Source organism: Seriola dumerili, unplaced genomic scaffold, assembly GCF_002260705.1.
Source record: "Seriola dumerili isolate Sdu_G_001 unplaced genomic scaffold, Sdu_1.0 BDQW01000149.1, whole genome shotgun sequence".
NCBI lineage: Eukaryota > Metazoa > Chordata > Actinopteri > Carangiformes > Carangidae > Seriola > Seriola dumerili.
In genome coordinates, this window is record NW_019174404.1 from 21,477,700 (window position 1) to 21,490,059 (window position 12,360).

Here is a 12,360-nt window from a genome sequence, read left to right on the forward strand (position 1 = left end):
TGGTGTTTGCAGTCAGCTGTTACAGGAAATTACTGAGGCTTCTTTAAAAACTAAACTACATGTGAATGAGCTGTGTTTAAGACTTGGCTCTTCAGTAGGGGCCTTGGAGACAGGGTCAGGAAGTCAGGGAGTACTACAAACACAGTGTCAGTTTAAGTGTTATATATTTAATCCAGTCCTTTAAATAACTTGATTGTAAAAGTTCATGTTAAATATAAAAGGAACAAACATTCTTTGGGAAATAGGGAGGTGCTGACAGGAGACTCTACCAAAAACATCAACTTCAACTCACAGCAGACATCAACGGTGTCAGAAATCAGTCATAATTCAGTCAAACATGAATGATACACATCATTTTATACTTTCCATAGGTCTGTTCAGAAACCAGAGAAAACAGAAGCTCCCCGTACGTCCAGAAGGTGTTAAAGTTCTCTTCAGTTCAGCACAGTGATCATCCAGTGATACACAGCAAACAGGAAGTAATAATTCACTATACTTCATTATGGCTCACGTTGTATCCCACAGCTTAGCTCACTTCATCCAACATGTTTCCTGTTCATACGGGTGAAGACTTTAACTCTTAATGTAACACTTTCCAGAATAGCTGCTGGTCACCTGCAGGATACTGGACGTAAACACACCTGACAGCAGCTGAGTCATGTGACATCTGACAGCTGTTTGTGAGAGAGGGGTTGTGCCCTAAGGTCTGTGTATCTCATGTGGTTGAACTCAGAGCAGATTAACAGAGTGAAGCTGTCCGAGGTTTGTACATGTGAGCTGCTGGCTCATCTTCCTCATGCTGGAGAACCATCGTAAAGCAAACTGGAGTCCCGTCTCTGGTCAGTACACTCAGGGGAATGCGTCTCTGTCAAGTTTACTCTTCACTGATCATCCAGGTGACGTGACGTCCTTCACGCAGGCGGCCCCTTCTGTCCGTCTCATCGACCTTTTCGTATCTGTGACTGGAGACAAACAGAGAGTCACTGCTGAAGGGAACTCAGTGAAATCAAGTCAGGTCAAACTTCCTGCTCCCTTCAAATCCCTTCTTTGAGTTGAATAAATGTTGCTCTGAGATTTCCTCAGTTTGGTCAAAAATCTTTATTCATTTATTAATAAACTTCCCAGCGTCTTGCGTTGCTTCACTACACACCAGGTCAGCAGCTATATTGGACTTCCAGCTATCAGGTGTTGTATCATACCAGAAACCAAGAAGTGGAGACAATCACAGTGTTTCCACTTATTCAAGAGACAATTGTGAACACAATCAGACTCACAGTAAGAAGAATGAGTGTCATCAACCAAACTGCAGCAGGGAGTCTCGCCAAACCCCTGCTAATATTTTAGTTGTGTTTCAGTTGTGTTGTTAAGCGGCCAAACTCCAAACGTCTCTTGCCAGAATTTGATTGATATATAAAATACAGACATTCTGGTCATGAGGTGTGGTGACCATAACCCAACGTCTGTTCCTGCAGGTCCCCAGCCAAAATGAAGAATAATTCATTTTCACTGTAATTCCATCTATAAGTAACACAGTGACAGAACATCTGACTGTTTCAGTCATGGGTTGAAACACTTTCTGCAATAAAACACCTAAAAGCAAAAAAAAAAAAATGGATGTGTGTGGTGTAATTAGCGTCAGTTTAGGGTTCTATATGTGAAATAGTTTGAGAAGCACCGCACTAAGCATTACACTGTCAGTTAGCCAATGTTGACTTTTAAAAAAAAAAAGAAGAACAAGAAAAAGAAGAGTTATAGAGATGTAAAAATGACAAGAATATGATGTGTATGGTGTGAGTGTGTAATATGTGTGCGTGCGTGTTTCAATGTTTATATTAGAGGTAATCATATGTATCTGTGTTTTGTCATCCTGGGCAGAATGATGTAACGAGAACGGGACAGAACATGTGTGTATGTATAAATAAGCAAGGGTTAAACTGGTTGTATCAAAGTCACATCCTGTGTTTGAACCAGCTGAGGATGGTGGTTGAAGAAACATGGTGTTTCCAGTAATAAGGAAGTGGGTTAATATTACACAAGTCTATGACATACCTTGTTTAAAGTAAACCCCTCCTTCAGACACAGATGGATTCACTGTTACTGAGTGACCCGTTTCCCAGAATGCTTTTCAGCAGTCCCCATGACAGATAGGACCTTGCACATTATCAGCAGTTGTTGATACTGTGATACAGAGTGGAGACCCTCACACCCTCGGAGCTACTGATGACAAAAACAAACTCACCAGTTTCCACCTCAGGATCTTGATCCACTCATCTGCTTCCACCCCCGTCTTTGTGCAGAGATAAAACGTCCTCTCAGGAAACACCAGGCTGTGGACACACAGATATGGAGCCAGCGGAAGGACAGGAAGGAAGTCACAGTGTGTTATACATGAACATCATGTGTGTTTAGTCGAGAACGAGGACACAGGACCAAACATTTTCCTTTAGACGCTGAAGAGGACTCTGCTCCTGTCTGCTGGTTCTACCTGTTGGTCTCTGTGTGACAACACAATACAGCTGCACTGCACAGCAACTACCTCTGGAACAACATGTTTCAGCAGTTCCAGATCTGACCTTAAAGATCAGTGAGTCAGAGGGTGATCGTACAGTTTCATCTGTGAATTCCCAGAAACCTCAGCACAGTTTCATGTCATGATGGTGTGCTTCAGCTAAACTGTGTTTCTCAGGTTTACACACACACACAGGCTCACTGTTGTTAGATTCTGTCCCAGGTTCTGTCATCACGTCTTCATACTGCTGACTCAGAGATCCTCCTCAGCCGTCCTGCTCTGGCCTCTGTGGTACTGTTGTACAGTGAGCAGCAGCAGGACCGTTGGCGGTTTGTCTGAGTCCAAACAGCTTTATGGTAATGAGCTATGATACAACCAATCAAAACGTAGAAGTGCTCCGCTCTAGACTACAGAACACGATTGTGTAAATATTTGTTTGCATCAAACGTTATGATAGGTTTCCCCGTCCTTTACGACATGTCCCTGAGAATTAAGATAAAAATAAAAAAACGAGACCTGGACAGACCGGTCTGACACTGTGAGTGATCCAGGTGAGCTGGTGAAGTGTAGCCTGTAATATATTTGGTGAAAATAGGAGGAGATTGCATGCTAACTAGCGCCATAGCATGCAGAACAGATGTGAATCAGTCGGTAATGTTAACGTTGCTAACTTATACCCTGCCTGTGGTGAGTTGGTACAAAGATACCAGTTAACTGTCTGTTTGCTTTGCTTTAAACCAAGTTTGTAAGACCAAGACTTCTGAACAAACTTGCTGGCTGACCTCTAACTTCAACAGAGCAGCCAGAATGACTTTTTTCGCTCTCTCTCTCTCCCTCTCCCTCGCTCTCTCTCTCTCTCTCTCTCTATATATATATATATATATATATGTGTGTGTGTGTGTGTGTGTGTGTATGTAGCTGAATCTTTGATATCTCCATGATGATAAAAACAACAAAAACATACTTTCACACCTCAAAAAATTGTATATAAGGAACTAGATATTACCCATGAGTCTCAGGGGCTATAGATTTAGATGGCTATAGAAAAAAGGTCCATCAGAGACATAAAATCAGGTTCTAGTTGAAAAAATGCAGAGCGCACAAAGCTTAACCTTTGACCTCAGCCTTCGTCCATGACACTGACAACAGGAGAGAACAGACATGATATAGCAGAACTCAGTTCCTGAGAATTATCAGACTCCTGCTGGATGAAAGAAGAGAAAGAGGAAGAGGAGGAGGTGGAGGAGGAGGAGGAGGAGGAGGGGAATATAAATCAAACCCAACACTTCCTTGTCTGGCTGGATGACTGACTGATCAGTATTTGATGTTGTATAAAAGTGAGGGGTGGGAGCTCATGGGCACTTCTCCTTCCCACCGCCTGTTTCCTTCTCTTATTTACCTCCCCACACTTCCTCTTTTACAAACTAACTCAAATGTTTGATTTTGCTGCCATGAGGAAGTAGAGTTCAGAAAACACACAGACTATAGAGCTGCGGCCGCTCTCATGTATACTCTCTCTTCATGTTTTACTGTTTGTGTTTGTGCCAATATTACATCCACATTATCCCTTTATCATATCATATATACATGTTTCAGTCCTTTGTGTGTTTGTTTAAATTCTGTACTTTCACCAGTAAAATCCACATCAGACTGACCCCTGCATTATTACATCATCCCGTGGCTAATATTGTTTTCAAATAGGTAAATCTGTCCACACCTGCTTCTCCAAGCAACCACCACCTCCAGCTTGTCAGTGTGGGTGTGTCAACCCTCACTAGCTCGTGAGTACGTTACTTGTTAGCAAACATGAGCTGTGTCTCAACTCAGGGGCCACATCCTTCAGAGGCTGCATTTGAAGACTGACAGCGGTTTCTCTAGCATTTTACATGACCTTTGTACCAAACAGCAGTTTAGTTTAGTTTAGTTTAGTTAAGCTAAGTTTAGTTTAGTTTAGTGTAGTTTATCTTTGTGTAGTTTAGATTAGTTTAGTTCAGTGTAGTGTAGTTTAGTTTAGTTTAGTTTAGTTTAGTTTAGTTAAGCTAAGTTTAGGCCACGCCCTCGTACCAAAACTGTTTTTAGGGGATTGACTCACTGTTGGAGTCAGACTCTAGTGGTCATTAGAGGAACTGCTTACTTTAGTTAAGTCTAGTCTCCGCATATTTTGAATGCTGAAACAGTCATGTGTAGTTGGTTTTAACTTCCACATTTCTTTATGTTACATCCTCCACAGCTCTGATCAGTGACTGACCATCACTCACCAGAAGCAGTTGACTCTGTCCTGAGAGTAGTCAAACTGGACTGCAGAGCAGGCTCTCAGATCCAGGGTCCGGATGGGCTCCTCAGTCTGCAACACAGACACACAGCAGCTGACAAACTGTAGTCTGTAGTGACAGGAAGCAGCTGACACTTAAACGGCAGATTCAGCTCTCACCGTGTTGTCTTTGAAGTACTTGAGCTCATATCTGTTGAGTGTGAACCACCTCTGTTTCCAGTTCTGGACAAAGGTTTAGAAGAAGAGTTAAACATCAGTCCGGAGTCCTGCTCCACTACAGTCACACAACATTTCACCTGCACTCACAACAACTGACATCAGGTTTCCTGTTGCTCTCACCTTCACGAACGCTCCTTGTTTCACCAGGTAGCCCTCCTTAGTGCCCAGCTGGAAACACATCAGCGTTAATACAAACATCACTCTACTGCTGAGTCCAGTGTTCACTTTCAAAGATAATTCTGGTTTATTACAACGTGGATCTGGGCCAAAATCATCTTACTCAAGGTCCACTTACTAGCTTTTTTTCTACCACATCTCACAGTTCATCAGTGAATGAAGCTGTTGGTCCTTTCAGTCCAGTCATCCCATCACAATAACAGGTGGCAGTGTGTGGTAACCCTTGCTGTCAGATGTGAACGTCCTCCTTGATCTTCCTCCGCTCACAGCTGACTCATGGTCAACGACCTTTGACCTCCTCCCAGTTGATGCTGTCAGTGGTTTTGGTCTGGTCTTTTCCAGGATTATTGTTGATCCACTGATGTAGTGTTCTCAACAGCTGTAACGTGTGATGTTATGATGATGTCATACACCACCACAGTCTTCCTCTCAGGGGAAGAGGGAGAGCAAGCAGAGAGCTTTTGACTCACTCTCATCATCACGTTTCTGGTGCTCCCTGTTGAGTTAGCAACGACGTCCAGGTCTTAAGTCAGGGTGGGATTCTCATATGAAGTCCAAGTTGACCCAGTGTGTTCCCCTGACATGGAGCAACCCCTCCTCCATCCTCCTCCTCACTGATTAGATGCGTAGTTAGACGACAACTGAGCAATAACTCCACTCACTGGTCAGGACTGAGAGATGTGGTTGAAAACTGAGCTTAAGCTTGTGGTGCCCCAACAGCTTCATGGTTAAGTGATACAGCTAGAAGTGATGCCAAAAGTATACTCATGTTGTAATAATCCAGAATTATCTTTTAAGCTGAATGTGACTGCTCACATGGGTTGTTTTGGTCACATGACATCACTGAGGTATTGTGGTATTTCTTGATATCACCTGCTCTCAGGTGTATGCAATGGGTTGTCATACCGATGGTGCGTTCGCCACGAGATCGTTCTCTGTGCGTCCTGTCTGTATGGCCGTGTGAACTCGCACTGACTCGTAGATGGACGGCTCCTCCACACGCCAGGGGTACGGACACTTCAGCACAATCAGGGTTCCTGGGGGGGAGGGGGGAGGGGGACATTAAAACACCCAACAACAACACAGATATGTGAGGAGTTTCTCTTGGTGCATTGGAAAAAAATACAGGGTGTGTTGCCACTTGTCACCTCCAGTAATCATGTATAATTGAAACATCTCAAGACTTTAATTTACTTTCCCAAATGTCCTAGTTTGACTGAAACACGGCTTTTCCCTCAGATCCCAAATAATGACAGCACTATAAAGGGATACAATTTGGGGAAACCTGGGAAAACTACCTGGATTAAATCTGAGGTTACAAGTCTCGACATTATCTCAGATTCAGATCTAAACTTCCCACAGGTGACTAAAAAAATCATTTTTCCACCTTAGAGACAGCTAAAGTACGGCCATTTATAAACCAAAAAGATGCTGAAAGATTGATTCAAGCTTTTATTTCAAACCATTTCAAACCATTACTGTAATGCTCTTTTTACTGGGCTCCCGAAAAAAAAACACTGAGAGACTTCAGCTCATTCAAAACTCTGCAGCTCTCCTGTGAACCAGAACCAAGAGGAGAGAGCACATCAGTCCAGTTTTAGCTGCTCTGCACTGGCTTCCTGTTACATTTAGATACAAAAGCCTTGATGAACAAGGACCAACCTACATTTCTAACTCCCTGATTAACTCTAGACCTCTAAGAACACTGAGATCATCTACTGCTGCTTTATTGAAGGTTCCCAGGAACAGCTGTAGGAAAATTGGAGATGCAACCTTTGTCAGTTATAATAATACAAATAAAACAAAAACTATTTATTATCATTCTTACTATTATTTTAGTTGTGACAGAAGAAGTAAAGGAGGCGGAGTCCTAATCAACATAAAAGACTGCCTCACAATCCACGACCCCACCTCCTGCTCAGAGCCTCAGAAATACAAATACATTGTGTCGGACCTCTGTCTTGGTAAGGACTTGCATGTGACCATTGTTGGTTTATATTTCCCTCCCTCAGCACAATCTGATGGTATGGATGACGTTGGAAAACTCTGGTCACTGTATGCTTCGTCTGAGTTATTGATAATCGGGGATTTTAACCTGGACTGTCTCTGACAGCTAGCAAACTGAAAGATCACTGGAACTTAATCTGTTCTCCCCACTCAATTTAGCGCTGCCTTAATCTGTCAACATTTAGCTCACATTTTAACCTAAGCCTTTTATCAGTAACCTTGCATAAAGATGGAGATGTCACTCACAAACTACTGTCCAATACCTAAACTCCCTTTCTGAGCAAAAGTCCTAGAGTCACTGGTAAATAGAAACTGTGCACCTTTATTAACATGCTATAACCACAGCACAACGTTCATGTCTCAGACTGTTGTTGTTGTTGATGGTTTTCAGTCAAGCCACCTTAGAATCAGAAATGGTTTGCTATAGGGGTCTATCCTTGATTGATATCAATTGTTGTTTACATTTACATTATACATAAATAATATAATTGTTACTAATCAATATTTCAATGTCCACTTCTTTGCTAATGATACAATTTTATATGTCCCAGAATCCATCCAAACCCAAGCCCCTGTCTGCTTTTGATGACTTTGATGACTACTTAGACTAGAATACTTAGGACTTTGGCTTGGCAGTAGACTATCATTCAAGGTTCATATTCAACACTTGATTCAAAATACACACTGCCTTCAGAGTAGAGTCTTACATTTCCCTGTGAGATTTTAAAGCTTTATTATCCGGTGTATTTCATGACTCTTGTAACTGTTTTGCCAAAAGAGCAACACATTGTTTTATTGCATGAGCTGGTAACATATAAAAATCCTGAATGTCTACGTACCTGTGTCACTGCCCAGCAGAGGCTGGTTAGCAAAGTGGTTGACAAAGTCATGGAGGGTCCTAAACTCATTAAACCCAAACACGTAGCCGTGGTCTTTGCGTGTCACATGAAAATGCTTCACTGAATCCTTGGCCCTGACAAACAAACAACATTTAATCTGGTCAAAGACGTATTCTTACAAAAATATCAGTCTGCACAATAAGCTGCTACAGTGGGACATTTCCACTAGGGGGCAGAACATAGACTGTAAATAAAGATAGACATAGCCTCTATGACATCACCCACAGCTTTCTGAAGAGTGGTTTTGAAGCTCAGACTGAGCTGCTCCACCGTTGCCATCTTGGCAGTATCTGACTCCGCCCCTAACTCCCAGATAATCCAGATATGGACAAAGAGGAGGGGCGTATGTGGAGACTTCGGTGCATACCTTTTTGTGGCAATCATACGCTCACCCACCTGTCACTCAAAGAGGCCACGCCCTCAATTAAGCATAACTTTAAGTCTTAATAAAATGTAAACAGGTGAGTTAAATAAACAGTTGTCATGAAGGAGGAAATTAGCTGTAGAGACCAAAACTGTTTTTGTACCTGGCTATAAACATGTTCATTTCTGTAAAGTTGGACATTTTAACATGGGAGTCTATGGGGATTGACTCACTGTTGGAGTCAGACTCTAGTGGTCATTAGAGGAACTGCAGTTTTTGGCACTTTACTTGATGCTTGGGGCAGAACAGGGGAGTTCTATTCTTAGCTGACATTGGGATATCTAATAACGTAAATAGATCTAAATATGATTCATTTTTTATTTAACAAAAGAAGCCAAAGGTTGTATTAAATATTTTCTAAATGTTTTCTAGCAGCAGCCATGCACAAACTTTTCTAAATAAAATCATCTGTAACTATCAACATGGTTATCTGGATGATCAAAGATTAAATAAAGAAGTTCATGAATCAAACATTCACTGTCAACCTTTGGTACCATTTTTCAATACTTGGTGCAACATAAACATTTTGGTCTGTACACATGAAGTACTGTATCACCTTATCAGTCAAACTAACCACCACCATGGTGCACTTCCTCCAGGTGAAGTGACTGACCTGACAGACAGAGCGAAGCAGCCTTGTCCCTCGTTACTGTTTCTCAGCAGATAACTTCCATCATTGCCGTTGGATAAGAGAAGGGCTTCTGCAGCGTGGCGGGACAGGTCATAATGGTACCACCTTCAACACAGGAAATAAATATAACCTGTAATATTGTGGTGAGCTGAGAGGAGAGATTCACCAGCATGATCCAACAGTCTGGAAGTCAAACACTCCATACCGCCTTGGGGGAACTTCTTCAAATTTGACTTAAATATTCACTGGGACTCAAGTATGAAATGATTAGAATTCTATGGTCAAAGGTCAGTGTGATCTCACAAAATGCTTTTTAGCCATAACTAAAGCCTTCACTCAGGAATAATATATATTTAATATTTTATATGACTCTGGGTAAACAGGGACGTAATCTGAAACTAGTCTGAGTGGTGGTAATTCTGGTTTTAAACAGCATTTAAAAGCAGCAACAAGTAGGACTGGTCAATGGGGTGAAATCAATATTACAGTATTAGTAAAGATATGTTTCTACATGTGTGCACAGATCTGATCCGGTGGACTGGGATCAGCTCAGACTCAGACCATCTGAAGGGTGATGTGGAGGTCCCTGTCACACCATCACAGCCAGACCACTGACCTACAGCAGGCTGAACAAAAGAATTCAGCAAAACAATAAAGGGATATGATCATATCGTCACCTCCTGCAATCCTATTGATTTATTTCCTCTGCCTAACATGCAGCAGCTGGATGATATGTGCAGGTAGGTTATAGAAGAATACACCAGGGGTCTTCAGAGGATGGAGGGATGAGTTTTCCGTCAAACAAACCTCAGACTTTGAGACAGATGCAAAACAGGAAGCTGATGTGAAAGTTCAGTATTTGCATTAACAGTTACTGAGGATGTGAAAAAAATTCAAGAAAAAACAACAAGATATACAAAGGAGAAGTCGCTTAAATGAGCCAAATATTTTTAAAAAAAACATGTTTTAAATACAGCTGCAGATTCTTCATTTGACACTGAAAACTGTCCTCAACACGGAGAACAATGATGGAGGTTGTATTGGTCTTATACTTCCTCCCTCCCTATCTACCAGGTGAGATCAACACTACTACTAGCTCTCATCGCTCCTGTGCCCAAGACGTTCCACTTTTAATACACATTCTAACGACTGGCTGATGATATATGCTCCAGCCGTAAATACTAATCTTGGCAGCCTTCAGATATCATGCTGCAGTGTGGAATAACTTACAGAACAGACTGAAAATCAGACATAAACTTCATTAAAAGTGTGACAGACCTGGGATGTAACTGTTATCTCTTTTCTGACTTGCAGTTAGGAGTGTTTAAGTCGTCATCTTATTGTCTACCTGGTTGTGAATCTTAACTTATATCTAAAAGCATTTAAATGTACACTCTGATCACTGCTTATATAAACACATGTGCACTTGTTCATATGAACACACATCTGAATGTATATTTAAAATCACTGACAATATGATTTAATTTTCTGCTATTAATCATTTCTTTTTGTTATTTATTTCATTTGTCTGTACTCGGGTCTCATTTTTAAATGAGATCTTGATCTCAAAGTGACTTCTTTAAATAAAATGAATAAATAAATAAATACAAATAGATAAACTGAATGTAAGCTTCGGATTCTACTGTTAAGGGGACAAATAAGGGAAGTTAAAGTGTGTCAGACTCCCGGGTTAAAGTCTCGGGGCTGTTTGAAACACACTTTAAAATCCGTTTGTGAAAGCACAGAACAAATCTCTCATTAGCAGGTCTAGGTAGTGGTCTCTGAAACGGCTCTTTCCTTCAGTGTTTTCTGAATCATGAACTGGACAATGGTCGTTTAACGTGTCGCTAATAAAGACAGCACTCAGTGTCTTACTTTATCAGATGTTAGAACTGTGTGGACCAGTTTTACAGAGTTTCTGAGGAACTGTTTGTTACTGGAAGAAAATCATTTAACACAGTTTCACCCTAATTTCCTTTAGTTACATTATATTTGACTACGGACAGTAAATCACGAGTCCAACCTGTCAACAAGACCCGAGCAGCAGTAAGTGACAAGTCTCTGATGACAGCGAATTCTACAGTTAGATATTTTACTACGGCAGTCTGCTGCAGTAAGCCTTCACCTTTCTGTTAAAGCAGGTGAGCCTGACGTCACAGTGTTACCGGTCTTACCCCAGAGTCTCCAGCTCGTCCCTCGTGTCCTCAGCAGACTCAGACCTGTAGAAACTCATGTCTGCAGCTCCACTCCCAGTCTCCGTGCTCGTGTCCTGGTCTGGTCTGGTCTGAGACTTGCAGCAGCAGCAGCTACGCAGAAGTGAAAGTGGACGGACACGCCCAGGGAGGAAATACGCTCCGATGAGACGTTTTTGGTCTGTTTCCCCTTTTTACATTCTCGGCCATTAACATACGTGAGGTACAGGTACACTCACCTGGAACCTGATTTTGTAAACATTGTTTCCTAACATGGTCACATGATGTTCAGCCAATCATCTTTTTAAAAAAAAGTAGGGTTTCCTGTAACTCTCATCTGGTCATGTGGTTTAATATTCTAACATTTCAAACCCAACAACACGACTTCATTACACATCTCAAGTAAAGACAGCAAAATAAATCCAGCCCACACTTGGGCCACATGCTTGTTTACTCCTAGCCCAGTATACGCCCGTGTTCAACAGCCTGAATCTGGCCAGCATGACTGTCAGATGCTACTTCCACATCTGGAACAATTCTGGCGCATAAACAGACAATCTTACAGCTCCTCAGTCAATAACAGCTGGAATCTGTCCAGATGTGGAAGTATATGAACCGGACTCAGGCGTACGTTGAGCCAGAAGCTTCCTTTTTGCTGATTACAGATTACACAAGGGCTGAACAAAAAGTTTTATTTCATTATTGCAAAGTCAAACACAAACGTCTGTACATACAGAGGTTTATATTCATACATCCAACAAATCAACTGAATCATTATAAAAATCCTCATCAGTGACTCGTCATCACGTCTTCTGTAGGAAGAACCTGAAGGTCCTGCATCAAAGTTAAGGCTTGGTTTTGTCCCAATGATCACAGGGACTCAGAGACAGAGGCAGTAAGGTCATTTCTTTAAACTGGCTGCACTGCATCAGTAGTCCTGTTTCTTACTGATCTACTTTCAGTCTGGTTAACAAACTTAATAACATGTTTTCATTCAGTCTCCACTCATTTTACATGACATGAACAATGA

General features: G+C 41.6%; 1 protein-coding gene across 1 annotated transcript; it reads right to left on the bottom strand.

Moving 5' to 3' along the window:
• Nucleotides 1-170: 170 nt before the first annotated feature.
• dapp1 (dual adaptor of phosphotyrosine and 3-phosphoinositides 1) lies at nucleotides 171-11,480 on the bottom strand. Its single transcript, XM_022750683.1, has 9 exons — nucleotides 11,313-11,480; nucleotides 9,121-9,243; nucleotides 8,024-8,157; nucleotides 6,084-6,214; nucleotides 5,121-5,168; nucleotides 4,941-5,003; nucleotides 4,768-4,853; nucleotides 2,240-2,327; nucleotides 171-962 (listed from the first exon to the last, which is right to left on the bottom strand). The coding sequence occupies exons 1-9, from the start codon at nucleotides 11,369-11,371 to the stop codon at nucleotides 939-941; spliced, it is 756 nt and encodes a 251-aa protein (XP_022606404.1). The 5' UTR covers nucleotides 11,372-11,480; the 3' UTR covers nucleotides 171-938.
• Nucleotides 11,481-12,360: the final 880 nt, after the last annotated feature.

Bases quoted from the DNA above. Each gene is read 5' to 3' on its own strand.
- dapp1 (XM_022750683.1), bottom strand. From the start codon at position 11,371: ATGAGTTTCTACAGGTCTGAGTCTGCTGAGGACACGAGGGACGAGCTG. The intron at 6,215-8,023 runs GTACGTAGACAT...CCTCCCCCCCAG, and splicing joins TCTGCTGGGCAGTGACACAG to GAACCCTGATTGTGCTGAAG. The intron at 5,004-5,120 runs GTGAGAGCAACA...ACCTTTGTCCAG, and splicing joins AACAAGGAGCGTTCGTGAAG to AACTGGAAACAGAGGTGGTT.